The sequence below is a fragment of the Rhagoletis zephyria genome, unplaced genomic scaffold, assembly GCF_001687245.7.
Source record: "Rhagoletis zephyria isolate East Lansing unplaced genomic scaffold, Rhagoletis_zephyria_1.1 Rzeph_scaffold_00911, whole genome shotgun sequence".
In the NCBI taxonomy this organism is placed as follows: domain Eukaryota; kingdom Metazoa; phylum Arthropoda; class Insecta; order Diptera; family Tephritidae; genus Rhagoletis; species Rhagoletis zephyria.
The window spans coordinates 15,604-29,514 of NW_016157995.1; the positions used below are offsets into that span (position 1 = coordinate 15,604).

The 13,911-nt window shown below is 33.0% G+C and overlaps 1 protein-coding gene across 2 annotated transcripts; it reads right to left on the reverse strand.

Moving 5' to 3' along the window:
* Positions 1-7,870: 7,870 nt before the first annotated feature.
* Positions 7,871-13,407, reverse strand: Hip1 (Huntingtin interacting protein 1). 2 transcript variants are annotated; one of them, XM_017614840.1, is made up of 9 exons: positions 12,945-13,407; positions 12,763-12,845; positions 12,269-12,690; positions 10,862-11,610; positions 10,681-10,790; positions 9,784-10,326; positions 9,014-9,470; positions 8,553-8,954; positions 7,871-8,491 (listed from the first exon to the last, which is right to left on the reverse strand). In XM_017614840.1, exons 2-9 carry the CDS (start codon positions 12,796-12,798, stop codon positions 8,004-8,006), a joined length of 3,207 nt encoding a protein of 1,068 aa, XP_017470329.1. In that variant the 5' UTR covers positions 12,799-12,845; positions 12,945-13,407; the 3' UTR covers positions 7,871-8,003. The 2 variants fall into 2 exon arrangements, with proteins under 2 accessions (XP_017470329.1, XP_017470328.1); XM_017614839.1 differs by having other exon boundaries at positions 12,763-13,407.
* Between the last annotated feature and the right edge of the window lie 504 nt (positions 13,408-13,911).

Below are 13,911 nucleotides of genomic sequence, written 5' to 3' on the forward strand. Positions count from 1 at the left end.
TTATTCTACAAAAGAAAGATATTTAATTTTCAGTACCTTTTAATAATACTTGCTCACATATTTGCAATTTCGCGGGATTTACTAGTGGTTCAAATCGAAAATTAAACTATTTATACATTAGTTCTCGTTCTTAATTTATTATAGTCTAAATCAAGATCTTTTTTCAACGGTTTAAAATTATAAGAATAGTTCAATATCGTATATCAGTCAAAAGCTGACAAAACATAGGCAAAAGTTTACAAATCTATATAAAACCAAAAGAAATAAACAAATAAAATCAAATAAATAAATAATAATAAAAAGAGAAAAAGAACATAAAAACATATAAAATAATAATAGATTGGTCGCTTACACATATGTTAGTGTTTGGCCGAGCTTCTCCTCCGATGTTGTGGCGTGCGCCTTGATGTTGTCACACAAAGCGGAGGGACCTACAGTTTTACGCCGACTCCGTACGGCGATGGTATTTTTATGAGAAGCTGTTTTTTATTGCAGAAGTACACTCGGAAGGTTTGCCATTGCCTGCCGAGGGACGACCGCTGTTAAGAAAAAACCTTTTTTCTATATTTTTTGTGATGTTGCTTTGACCAGGGTTTGAACCCAGGTGCTGCGGAGTGGAAGCGCGCACTGCTTACCACTACACCACAGCGGCCGACATATAAACATATACATATACATTTTAAGTAGGTATATAGATAGCGAACCTCAGCTAATAATAAGTTAACGAAAGTACGAGTACAAAACTTCTTAAAGTTGCTTTTATGTAGACTGTTGCGAATATGTCCAGGAACCGAGTTCCAGGTGCGAATAGCATTGACGAAAAATAGTCTTGCAAATGCTAGGTAATTTTACTTGGGTATAATCAGGTCAGTAAGGCGTGAAGACTTTGAGAAGGATAATTTTTCGTATAGATATCTAGGATCTTTATCCATCATTAAGTATTATTCAGAGATACTGTAGCCCAATAGTCGCGATTTCCAATCGGATATTCGCTCAAATTTCGATATCCCAAAAACATATCGAGTAACATGATTGAATACTACATCAATTTTATAAGAAGATCGAGAATCCAGGCTGCTGTAGACTAGTTCAGAGTAGCAGATAATCGGCCATATTAGTTGAATGGCCAGTTTACGCTAACTATGTAATATTGATGCGCCTAAAAGATGCAGCGATTTCTATTCTCAAGTTACATACCTGATGACAGTACGAATGGCAATTATAATAGGGAGGTTTTAGTTTTTTAAACTATTAACTAACTTTTATTTTTAATGAATTTGTATGTGTGTAACATACAGTGGTGATCCCATAATTAGGTACACGACATCTTTACAAGTTTTGATCATTTATTTTTTTACAAAAATATAGTTCACAATATAACTCAAAGTTTCAAGCCTTATATGGAATTTATAAAAAATCGACAAATTTCAACAAATGGTCGTCAAAATTTAAAAATTTTTGATCAGGATTTCTAGAAAAAATTGTGTTAGGCAGCTATCTTCTTTTTCATATTTGGCGCTATAACCGCTTTGTGCAGCTTTATAGCCCATTATATTTTAGTACAATTAAATGCACGTTTGACGTGACTAGGAATTTGATTTTTTTAATTTTTTTGCTGACGCTGTTGTGCCTTTTTACCTTCCTTTTATTAACTCGGGATGTAACTATGTAATATTGATGCGCCTAAAAGATGCAGCGATTTCTATTCTCAAGTTACATACCTGATGACAGTACGAATGGCAATTATAATAGGGAGGTTTTAGTTTTTTAAACTATAATTTTATTCCACATAAAACATTGTTCGAACATACTTTGCATGCACGGTAATAATTGTACCATGCTTTGCATGGGAGTAAATTCGTAACAAAGCCGGTAAACAAAATTCTCAAAAATCATGGTACAATAATTACAGGTATAGTCTTCCCAGAGAGTTTTGCTTCACATCGAAATTCGTGCTCCCTTATTTTCATTTCGATGCAGTTCAATGTTGTTTCTTTTACTTTTATTTGGCTTTCGCTCAATTTTAATTTTTATAATTTTTCAAAACAAAAGAAAAAACGTTTGAAATTAATTGAGCCATACAAATTTTGAATTTATTTACAAGCAAATGTTCTTTTCCGGCTTTTGCAAATTAAATAAGTTCACTGCAAGATGGTTTGCTTAAAAAAATACGTGTACATATATGGTATATGGGGTATAGAAATATCCCTTTTCCCTAGCGGTAAACGTTTTAGTGTGGGCAATAATGATATTTTTTAAATAAGGCAGATCAGAATATGCGCTCGCTGGGGAGACAATACCTGTAATTATTGTACCATGTCAAAAATCAACGATATTTTTAACTGCCCTAAACTTGTAAAATTTTATACTAAAATTGAATGCGCTATAATACTGCCTACCCGAGTTTTTTCTAGAAATTCTGATTAAACATCTAAAGAGATTTAAAGGACCCATACATGATACCAGCATACTGGCGTCATCAAGTGTTGCTGTCAGCCGATTGATCGTGTATGTTCTGGTGGCGTGATTGCACCAGCTGCTGGTGCGACATCAAAAACGATTAGCAGCTGGTGTCGTGAATGGTGAAATTAGCTGATTTTTAACCGACTTCCAAAAAAGGAGGAAGTTATCAGTTCGTCGAAATATTTTTTTTTTTTTTCTATGTATGTTACCGCATAACTTTGGTTTAGGCCTGATCATTGGATCATGAGAATTGAAGTCGGTTTTTTTTTGCTAAAAATTTCTTGTTTCAAGTAAAAAGTATTTTGGCGGAAATTTTTTCCCGCGTTTGTGGAAGATAAAAGTTAATAATATTGCAGTTGTGAATTAAAAAAAAAAACAATGTTTACCAAAATGGTAGACAAATGAAATTTCGGCCACACTCATTTCGATCGTTTCCGAACCTCATTTTTAAAGAAATAAATATTGTACCAGCATGCTGGTATGTTATATGCTTCGTGTTTGATGGTGCAATCACTTGATGGTGCCAGCAGCTAAAAATAAAAAAAAATATTGAAAAGGACAAAATTTAAAATAAAGAAAAAATAAAATTAAAATAAAGAAAAAATAAATATAAGCTTCTAAAAATTAAATGAAATAAAAAATTATATTTTTTCAAACCAATAAAATTTAAAAATAAAAAAAAAAATCAATCAAAAAGGGGGAAAATTAAATCAGAAACAAAAGTTCCTAATAATTTTATTAAAAAAAAAAGAAAATAGTAATTAAAAAAAAAGAAGTTTCTAAACATTAGATGATATTAAAAAAATATTTGTCTTTTTAAAACAATGGTGCCCAAAAATTTCAAATGGAAGTGCGCGCACCACTACATTGAAAACGCAACTTTTTTCACTAGTAAAAAGTATGAGTACACTCTAAAAATTAAAACATTTATTAATATAGTTTTTTTTTAATCAAAATAAAAGCCAAATTTAGGAAAAAGAGTGAAATCAGTACGCTCTAAAAATCGAAAATTTACTAATATAGTTTCTTTTAATAAAACAAGCTAAATTTATTTTTATTTTATTTATGTTTTCAAGTGCAAGATGAAATCAATTTTTTCAGTGCATAGTCGGTACGTTTACTCCGCAAATTGATTGCGCAACAATAACAAAAGCCAAGTAGAAGTAGCAACGACAGCCAATTAGTGAACAGTCGGATTTGGTTGCTTCAAAAACCTTCTCATAGCGTCGTTTCATGGAATGTAAAAATTTAGCCTTGCAATATAGTAAAAAGATAATGTGTTTATTTTTTCGTGCATTTGTTTTCTGTCAAACCTTAAAGAAATTTTGTAAACTTCATATATTTAAAAAAAAATTACTTCACAAGCAATTATTTTAGGAATTATGTTCTGAATTTTCCTAATGGGCCAGCATAAATGCTTGGGATTTTGGCAAGGGGACTCAAAGCGCGAGCACGGGGTTGTGACGGCGCGCGTGCTATGCTGAAGCGTTTAACAAAAACACTAAGCGTAGACGCGCTTATGGCGTGAGCAGCACTGTTTTAAAACAATAAAATCTAAAAATTAACAGAAAGTTCTATTATAAAAAAAAAAAATTCATTAAAAAAATTAATAAAGCAAGCTTTTAAAAATTAAATGAAGTCTAAAAATATATACTTTAAAAACTAACAAGTAATTTTTAGCAAAAAAAAACCGACTTCAACTCTCATATAAAAAAAAATATATATATATATATATATCTCATGATCCACTGATCGGATCTTAACCAGATTAGTATGGGACCACCTCTGAGACACTACCTTTCCGATGCAAGAATTATCAAAATCGGTTGACGTGGTCCAAAGTTATGCGGTTTTTTAGAAGTCGGTTAAAAAATAAGAAAAAATTTCCATTAAAAAAGGCTCAAGAAAATTGTTTAATATAATTGTTATAAGGCCATAAATAACAAAAACAAAGAAGAAAAACTGAATAAAAAACAAATTAAAAAAACCGCTGTCCCAGGATTCGAACTTTGGAATGGCAAAACCGATGACGGCGTAAAACCATAGACTTAATATGTTGTTTTTTGCAAATCGAATTCCGTAATTTCGGGCGTAAAACTTGGCCTAATTACTTCATTTTTGGTTTACTCTCTGGTAAGATTTTTGTCATAGAATTGCTAAATTTTTTTTAGAAGTGTCGTATAGAAGTCTTTTTTTTACATTACCACACATTTAAATTACCGAAATTTCTGTTACATTGGCATAAATGTTTTAACACCGCTCTGAAATACAGTTTAGGCGTATTTAAAAAAAGGGGAGGTCATCAATTCGTCAAAATATATTTTTTTAATGTATGTTACCGTAATGGACCACGTTATTCGATTTCTATAATTCTTTTTTTTAAGGGAAGGTGGTACCGCAGAGGTAGTCCCATATTAATTGCGTTTAGATCCGATCATTGGATCATGAAGAAATTAACGATAATCTTAAATTTCTATATGAGAATTGAAGTCGGATTTGTTTTTTTTTTTGCTTAAAAACTTTTTGTTCCTGAGCACTGAAAAAGATTAATAGATTACGTTTAAAAGGAAGTTAAGCTCTAACTTATGGTAGCAACGGCCGGAAAAAGCATGTTCTTTTTCCTAAACGAAATCTTCTGGACATTTTCGTTCAGAAATCAGCCAAAGTCTTTAGACCAGAGGTGGTCAAAACTCACCCAATTATATATTTCAATTTTGCTAAACGATATAATTAAAATTGAAATTAAAGCAAATAGTTCAATTAATTTGTATTAATCTTCTTATTTTGAATCAAAAGAAAAGCGATTTTTTTTAACATTATTTTAAATTCATCTGTTTTTAGTTATGTCCATATGAACGAAATAATTTATTAATTCAATATTTGGGAATAAGGGGAAATGACGCTATAATGGCGCTTAACAAAAATGTTTGTCGCCCGTGCGATGTCTTCATGACACACCAAACATTAGTTGCGTTCGATAACAAAATTAGCCAACACCAGCTAACAATCAAAATCAAGAGAGTAACCGAAATTCTCTCCCAAAGAGATGAAAAGCAAAAAAGTAAACGAACAGGAAATTAGCCATTACTTGCAAAAACCGGAAGAAGAAGACACACCAGCTGAATTTGTTTATGTTTTATTTGTAAACAAACTGAAATTCATTTTGCAATGTTCGCCAGGAACACTTCTAGAAGTAAAAACTAGTTGGCGCTATCATAAAGTCACATAGCAGGCAGCCCAAAAGCATATAAATACCAAAACTCGGAAAATGCAATTTTGTTTGTTTACAAAAATTGCAACCATATGTTTTGTGATCATATGTTTTCGTGTTGGATAATTTTTGCTGACTAAAATTTTGCCAGTACAAAATGAACGCTTCTCTTGCATCAAAATGAACGCTTGCTCTCTCAATTTTTGTGTGTTGGATAATTTTTTGTCGTTATGGAACGCCATCCAGTAAAAATTTGGTAAAACTATTACAAATTTTTGACTTGTCGAACGCACCTAGTAAAAAATCTACATCCCAAGTCATATTAAACATTTATCGAGTCTTGCAGCGACTTGATTGCTTGAAAGTTTCGCATTTATTACAGCAAAACCATAATCGTCGGCGTCACTGATTCATAGAGTATGCTCATGTATGTCTGAAAGTAAAGTTTAGACCAATTTTTTGGGTTTTTTTCTTTTTTTTACAGATTCCGTTTTTGTTACATATTTCATAAAAAAAAATATTGTAAGCTGCACGGAACAATTTAAATTCATTAAATTTGAAAACTCACAACTACCTCCACCGCGATTTGAATTCGCGACCAACGATGGTTGAGTCGGATGTCATCTCGCTGAGCTACTTTCATATTGCGCGAGTAGTGAGCATTTACACATTTACACCGCAAGTTTCAACTGTCCCACTATGCATTCAGAGTTCAGTAAAAATCAAAACCCAACAGAATTCTACATGTGAAGTTCTATGCGTTGGATAACCGCTTACACGCAAAGCCCATTTAACAGATTCCTTATGTGACAACTCTCATGCAACGCTAAGTATGCATAACGGAGCTATTAGAAACAACACTTTTGGATGTTGCTTACACCAAGGATATAATAAGTGAACTGAATCACTGCTAGCCTCCTGCAATATTGTTAGCTACGCACACACGGTCTGTGCGTGAAAACACGTATTTCAAGCGGAAATTATTAGGGGTCTTCCCGTAAACTCGTAAAAGCCTAGTAAGCCTCGTAAATTTACGAGCCTCGGAAAAGAACTGTCAAAATTTTTATGGAGCTCTATTTTCGAGCCCCTCGTAAAATTACGAGGCAAATTTGATGCGCAAATGACCTCGTCAACTTCATTGTTGCCGAGGAGCCGAACATTTTATATTAAAATGCATTATATAATATTGAAAACGAATGAAAAATAATAATATGCGAATAAAAAGATATAAATCCTCTAACTGTACTTACATGGGTTTTCTGCTAATTTTTGGCATTTTTAATTTTATTTTAGCCAATAGTGATAGAGACGGCGGGCTGTTAGGGAAAGTACTATGAAGCAAAAACTGTTTCACAAAATCCTGCTTGATCTTTCAAACAGTCACTTTACGCACCTATTTACACACTTTCACAAAAGGGGCGTTCCCATAAAAGCCTCGTAAACTTACGAGTTTTACACAGTTTAAGACTTTACGAGTTTAAGAGAATCCCCTAATTTCAAAAAACAATAATTTTTTTTTTTTAGATAAGCGGATATTGGCAAACTTTTTATCTCAAGCGCGAATTTTACAGAAACCCTTTATTCATGCCACAATTTAATAAACAACCGATTAATGTTACTTCACTGATTGCATCAGCTTAAAATTTTTGCGATGCAGTAACTTAAGAATTTATAAACATAAACATACATATTTAATAAATATCTATTCATTTATGCATACATACATACATGGTAAATGTTACTAGACATAACTTATTTTGTATATTTCTCTGTTTTTTTTTATCATTACAGAAAGGATACAAACCTTAAATGATTTATAGCGGTGTCGGCCGGTCAGCAATGTACTACACAAGCTCACCATATTTGATAAAATAAATAAAATGATATTTTAAGTTTTTCTACACAAGTAACCATAAAAATATTTATTTACTCATTCCTTAATAAAGTTTGTTCACGCAAATTAAAATTTTCTGCTTGAATAAATACAGATATAATATAATATATATATATATGGAATAACATGAAAAAGTATGAAAATAAAAACGTGTTATATTTTATAATAAATAAATGTAGTTATTACGTAAATAAACGATCGTCTGCTATTTTAAATTAACGAATAATGTATGTATTGGCGATACGTTGGGTACATTAGTCAAAAGCACTTTCTGTGTGACACAAATACTGTCAGTTTATTTATTTTTCGCAAGTGTTAGTTGCTAATCAAATAGGTTTTTTTTTTTTGGTTTCTTCTATACATTTTGTACAACTTAAGCTAATTGTCAAGAAAAACGAAGGAGGGTGGATATAAAAATATAGTATATGCATAAACTTAATCATCGGAATTTTGGTAATGCTTTCGGCGGAATGACGCTAATTTCAAACGTTGCATTTGTAGTGCTTGCTCCAGTTCTAAGACTTTTACATGTATCTCCATTTCCATTGTTTTTGCCTGCGACGAATTTAGCTTAGTGAAATCGACTTCATGTAACTGCTCTAGTGATTGGTTACAATCCTTAACGGTGGCCACCACTTGACCAGTCGCTTGTGAGACATCACGTGATGCTTTCGTTAAATCACCCAACTTTTGGCTCTCCTTGGGCGCTTTCACTTTACTTGCAATCACCAATTGTGCTGTACAGGCGGCAATTTCCTGCGCTGCGACTATTATTTCAAAGTTTTGCGCCGATTCGGATACGATAGCTTTGTTGGCAGCTTCCACAAGCAGATTGGCACCTTTGGCAACACTTTTTGCTGCAGATATCAGGCCCTCCGTCCATTGGCTGTTGCGTTTGTAGAACTCCTTAATTGAGGTGGTTCCTGTGTGAGAATGTGTATGTAGTATAGGTTTATTTGATAAAAATTATTTGGAAGCACTTACCTCGCCCTGCCGACACAATCTCCTCCTGCAAGGCCTTGGCTTTTCTTATCAATAGTTTGATACACTGCATTAGGAATGTGCAAGCATCGAGAATTTTCTCGTTCACTTCCAACTTTATGCCGTCATCTTTGCAGCGTGCGTTGGAGAGCAGCTCTACAAATTTCTCCGCAGCCTCTTCGATGGCTTTATCCATTTCGGCCAATTCGTTTTCCACTAAATCGCCTAAATCGATATTCTTACTGCTCGCCTTGTTCAGCTGAGCTACTGATTCATTTAGCGCGCTGAGTTTTAGCTTGATATCCGCAATGGAATATCGAATTTTCGAAATGTCTTCGCTATTTTTAATTTGCTGAAAGAGTGTGAGTAGCGGCTCCTTTGCGCTGTTTATTTGATTATAAATTTCTGCAAACAAAAATAGTTTTATTGAAATCACATGAGTTTATCTACTATCCACTTTTCACCTTCGCCCTTTCCTATATCGGTGGTTGTATTGTATATCAACAGGCACTGTTCATGTAACGTTACAAAAACGCAGCCCAAAAGTATTGTCTTTCGCGTGACATCGTCAACGAGTAGTTTATCTGTGATAAACTGTTCATAAGCGTTATCCGCTTGCTCTAATAACTCTTCCATATCACCCACCAGTTTTATTGTCTTATCGAAATTCGGTTGATTCGTTTCGTTTACCTTTGCCTCTGTCACTAATTCCATTGTCTTCAAAACATTTTTAAATAATGCAGTAATTCTGTTTTCATATTTTTCTACGCTTTTGCGTTTGGCCTCCACTTCTGATTGGTAGGCTGTGTTGCTTTCGTTAAATTTTTCCTGTAAATGGTTCTTCTGCTCAAGTAATTCATGTAGCTGTTCAGTATTAGTGCGTTGTAAGGTTTCCAAATCGGCCACGAGCACATTAGTTTCCTGAAATAAATAAATGTGGGTATACAAAAATTGAGAAAGATGATAGACTTGATTTAACAACAAATTCAGTCAAGTGAAAGGTTATACCATATGATATCAAAACAGGCTTCTATTCGACTATGTGAGAGGTAGCATACTCTCCAACCTTTCCAAGCTAACCTATACATTTGTTTGGTCAAAGAGTGATTGGTTTTTAGCCATATTTTATAGACAACTGGAAAGGAAGACTAGACACGGTACAACCCTCACTCTATCTATCTATCATTAGCTTCTTCTCTTTATTCATTTACAATTACAAAACGCATATACGCACCTTCAAATTAAGTTCTAAAGCATACAAATTAGTCTCCAACTCCTTAATATTTTCCACTTTCTCTAAAATCTCTTTTGCATGCATTTTTCGCAACTCATTTAAGTTTTCATCCCTCAGATCCAAACTTCTTTTGAATTCATCTAATATTACAGCGTGTTCCACTTGCTTTTTCGCGAGTTCTCCATTTACGGTGTTAAGCTGCGCTTCAAGCTGTGCTACTTTCGATTCACTTTCAATTAAAGCAGCCGTTTCTGTTTGCAGCTTCACTGCTTTGGCAGTTAATTCAGAAATTTCACTATTCTTATTAGTGGTAAAACTTTGGTATTCTTTTCTCAACTCTTCATGCTCATGTTGTAGCTTCTGATAATCACGTGATATTGTTTCGATTTGCGTTGCTAAAGCAAGCTTTTCAGCGCCGATTACTTCATTATTTTCAAGTTCGCCTTTGATTTCGTCAATTTTTGATGTGAGGGTCTCCACTTCGATTTTTAATTCAGCATTCGTTTGTTTTTCACGATTTAAATTTTTAGTAGATTCACCATGCTGTTGGAAATAGTGAAATATAAGAAATTGAATTCATACAAGCTGCTGTATAAGTTATGTATTGAATAGAAACGCAATAGTTCAATGAAAAACTCAGTTCAAAATATTGTAGTTAGTCTAACCAAGCATGTCATCTAAAATGTTTTAAATCAGATAAAAACCAAAATTAATACGTGAGCCGAATGTATACTATATATTTAAATTCGATTTAGTCTTTTTTCGTTNCATCTAAAATGTTTTAAATCAGATAAAAACCAAAATTAATACGTGAGCCGCATGTACACTATATATTTAAAGTTCGATTTAGTCTTTTCTCGTAACTTTTTTATTTTTGTGTTGTTTTGTAGCCCTTACCTGCCTCAATAAATTTATGTGCTCATCTCTTATTTGCGTGTACATAGCTTTTAGTTTGTTAAACTTTTCCTCTGATGTCTTAGCCTTTTGTTCCTCTTCGGTTGCCTTTTCTACAAGAAATGTTGTGAAATAAATACACAGCTATTTGTATTTTTCCGTTTTCACTATTTTTCGCACTTACGCACTAGAATTGGCGTCTCTACCAATTTTTGTTCCAAAGCTTCTTTCATAGCCTGCATATTTGCACAAAGTTCCTTTGAATGTGCCAATTCGCTAGTCAATCCGGCAATATCATTACGCAAACGTTTTAATTCGCGTTCGAAATTCTTTTCCATCATTTCATAATTCTGTTTACATGAAACCAACTCAGTCTGAACATCTTGCAATGCATATTCATAATCTCGAATAGTATTTTGTAAAGCGGCATTATCGACCAGGTCAGGTCCAGCAGCGGTTGGAGTACTAGCCGCTGACTCTTGTGTGATGCTTGTATCGACTAAATTTTCCATAGGTGGTTCCGGATCGGGTTGCACATACATTACAGGTGGCACATAGCTACCAAAATCTACTTTCGATGTGAAATTCGGTGCTGATTCTGGTAGATGTGGAACCTGTATCAAATCTGAGAAATACTGAAGAGGCCGTACATTGTCATAGAATACTTTGATTTTGAAAAACAGTTCACGAAAACGATCACGATGCCCAGTTAGAATATCATTTGGCAGCTTATCATGCAGCTTGAACATAACACGTACACACAAATCGTATAAGGGATTTGAGTCTTGTATGAGTGTAATTAAAGGTGCTAGCCGGCATTGACCCTGCGGTGTCATGGAAGACATGCGATATGCATTAATGGATGCAAACACTCGCGATTGCACGTCTAGAATGTCATCTAAATAGTCGAAAATTTCGACACAAAGCTGAAAACTAAAAAAGAAAGAATAAGTATGTACGTATATATGTATGTATGCATGTAGATATGTACATATGTATATAATAATATTTTTGCGGGGTTGTGGTTACTATATGTATGTATATACATATATCTGTGGACCAGTTACATATATTGTATTTGAGTTGAACTTTTATTTTTAAAGGTCATTTCTTTTTGAGATAAAAATTTTATTTTTTCCAATTGCCAAGAGCTCAACTATACAAAAATGTATTTTTAACAAATGCATCATAAAAAACAGATAAGACTTTTGGTATTATAAATAATAATGTTCATATTTGTAGGTGATTTTTTGGTTGCGTGGCTAAAACAGCAGTCGTTAATAATTCATTCGTTTTTTGATTGCTTTTCCAAACCTTTGGTTATTTGACCAGACGCAAAACTGATGAAGTGACAAAACAAATTCAAATATCTTGCAGCCGTTGCATGTACTAAACTAACCACGCGTAAATAGGTAAATGTTGATTTTAGCCTATGTGTGAGTAAGTACAAATAATTTTTTACCTTTTTAATCTAACTTTACATACTATTCATAAATTCTGCTAATCTCGTTCGGGTTTCAATTAATTCAATGTTAATACATATAAGTACTTGTTTACTTGGATATCTCTATACATAGGGTTCAATACTTACTAAATGTTGATGTCATCGTCGGCAGCTTTTTCAATTTCTTTGAAGTCTATCAATAGTGAACCGGGAAACAATACATTTTTCTCATGGAATTCCAGTTTTGTTACAACAAGCTTACTATAAGCTTGTATGCAATTGCCTACACCGTCTTGTAAATGTCCCCATAATTTACCCATTTCTAAGATCATTTTCTTATGAGTCTGCGAATCTTTGATGGCGCTTGTATGTCCCTCCCTTAGCACCTTATGAAGAAGATGACAAAATTTCCACGCAGTAAATCGATTCTCCATCAAAGGCTGACGTGTGAAAATCATCCAAAGAGACTTCGCTTCCTTAACGCGATGAGTGGTTATTATAATAAATCGTGCATGTTTCATTTTTAGCGGGGCCTCCATTGGATTTAGTGCTTTGTTAACACTAACAGACTTGAAATAGAAAAAAATATGTATATATTTAAACAGGTGAAACGCAAACTAATTATTCTCATATATACTTACCATGTTGTACATCTCTTTGTCGTACGTCGGAGCCATTTTTGTACGCAGTTTTCCCTCTATTGCTGAATTTTATTTAAAATTGACTTATAGGCATGCAACGAAAGTTTAGAAAGAACATACACCTGATGCAAGTTGGACAATCTCAATACACAATATATCTATATACACAGAATATGCCACACCTTTAGGCACTTTTGCATTTATCATATAAAAATATGCACATGAACTGGGCCAAATTTTGGAAACGAATAAAGCACGACGAACAACACCACTATTGATAGGCTTTTTATCTTATCTTCCAATAACATTCTTCCGCGCATACGTTTGTTCAAATAATTCCCCAATTGTTTCGGTGTCACCAAATCATATCTTTTAGCTTAAAATATTTAATATAAGGTCACTCTACCAATATAAACAATTGGAAATCGCAATTTGAGTCATTTATTGTGCAGATCAAAACATCTGGAAGCTAATGTTGCCGGTTGACTGCATTTTAAGTTTTGCAAGAATCTAAATAAGGGTAGTATTCGACTAAACAACTTTTGCGTGCGCATTTACGGCAGCATTTTGTTTGAAAGAAATACGCCCATGCCTTTGATTCAGTAATAAAATTAATAATAATAGTTGAATTGTACGCAAGCGTAGTGGGAGNTTGAAAGAAATACGCCCATGCCTTTGATTCAGTAATAAAATTAATAATAACAGTTGAATTGTACGCAAGCGTAGTGGGAGATCTGTATAAATATCAGAGTTGTGAAAAATGCATTAATTTTTTAATGCATTAATGGTATTTAAACCAGTAATGTTAATATAAAAAATTAATGCATTAATTTATGAAATTTAATGCAAATGAATATTTCAATGCCTTAATGAAAAATTTAATGCTAATGAAATTTTTTTTCATTAAATTATCCAAGCTAAAGCTAATGAAAAAGTTNTGTGAAAAATGCATTAATTTTTTAATGCATTAATGGTATTTAAACCAGTACTGTTAATATAAAAAATTAATGCATTAATTTATGAAATTTAATGCAAATGTTAATTCACTAAAATGTTTAATACTTTTGCTCATTTGCATTATTAAAGATCATTCTGATAAATATTTATAACAATTTTGTCAAGAAACTCTTAAACACAAAAATACCACTT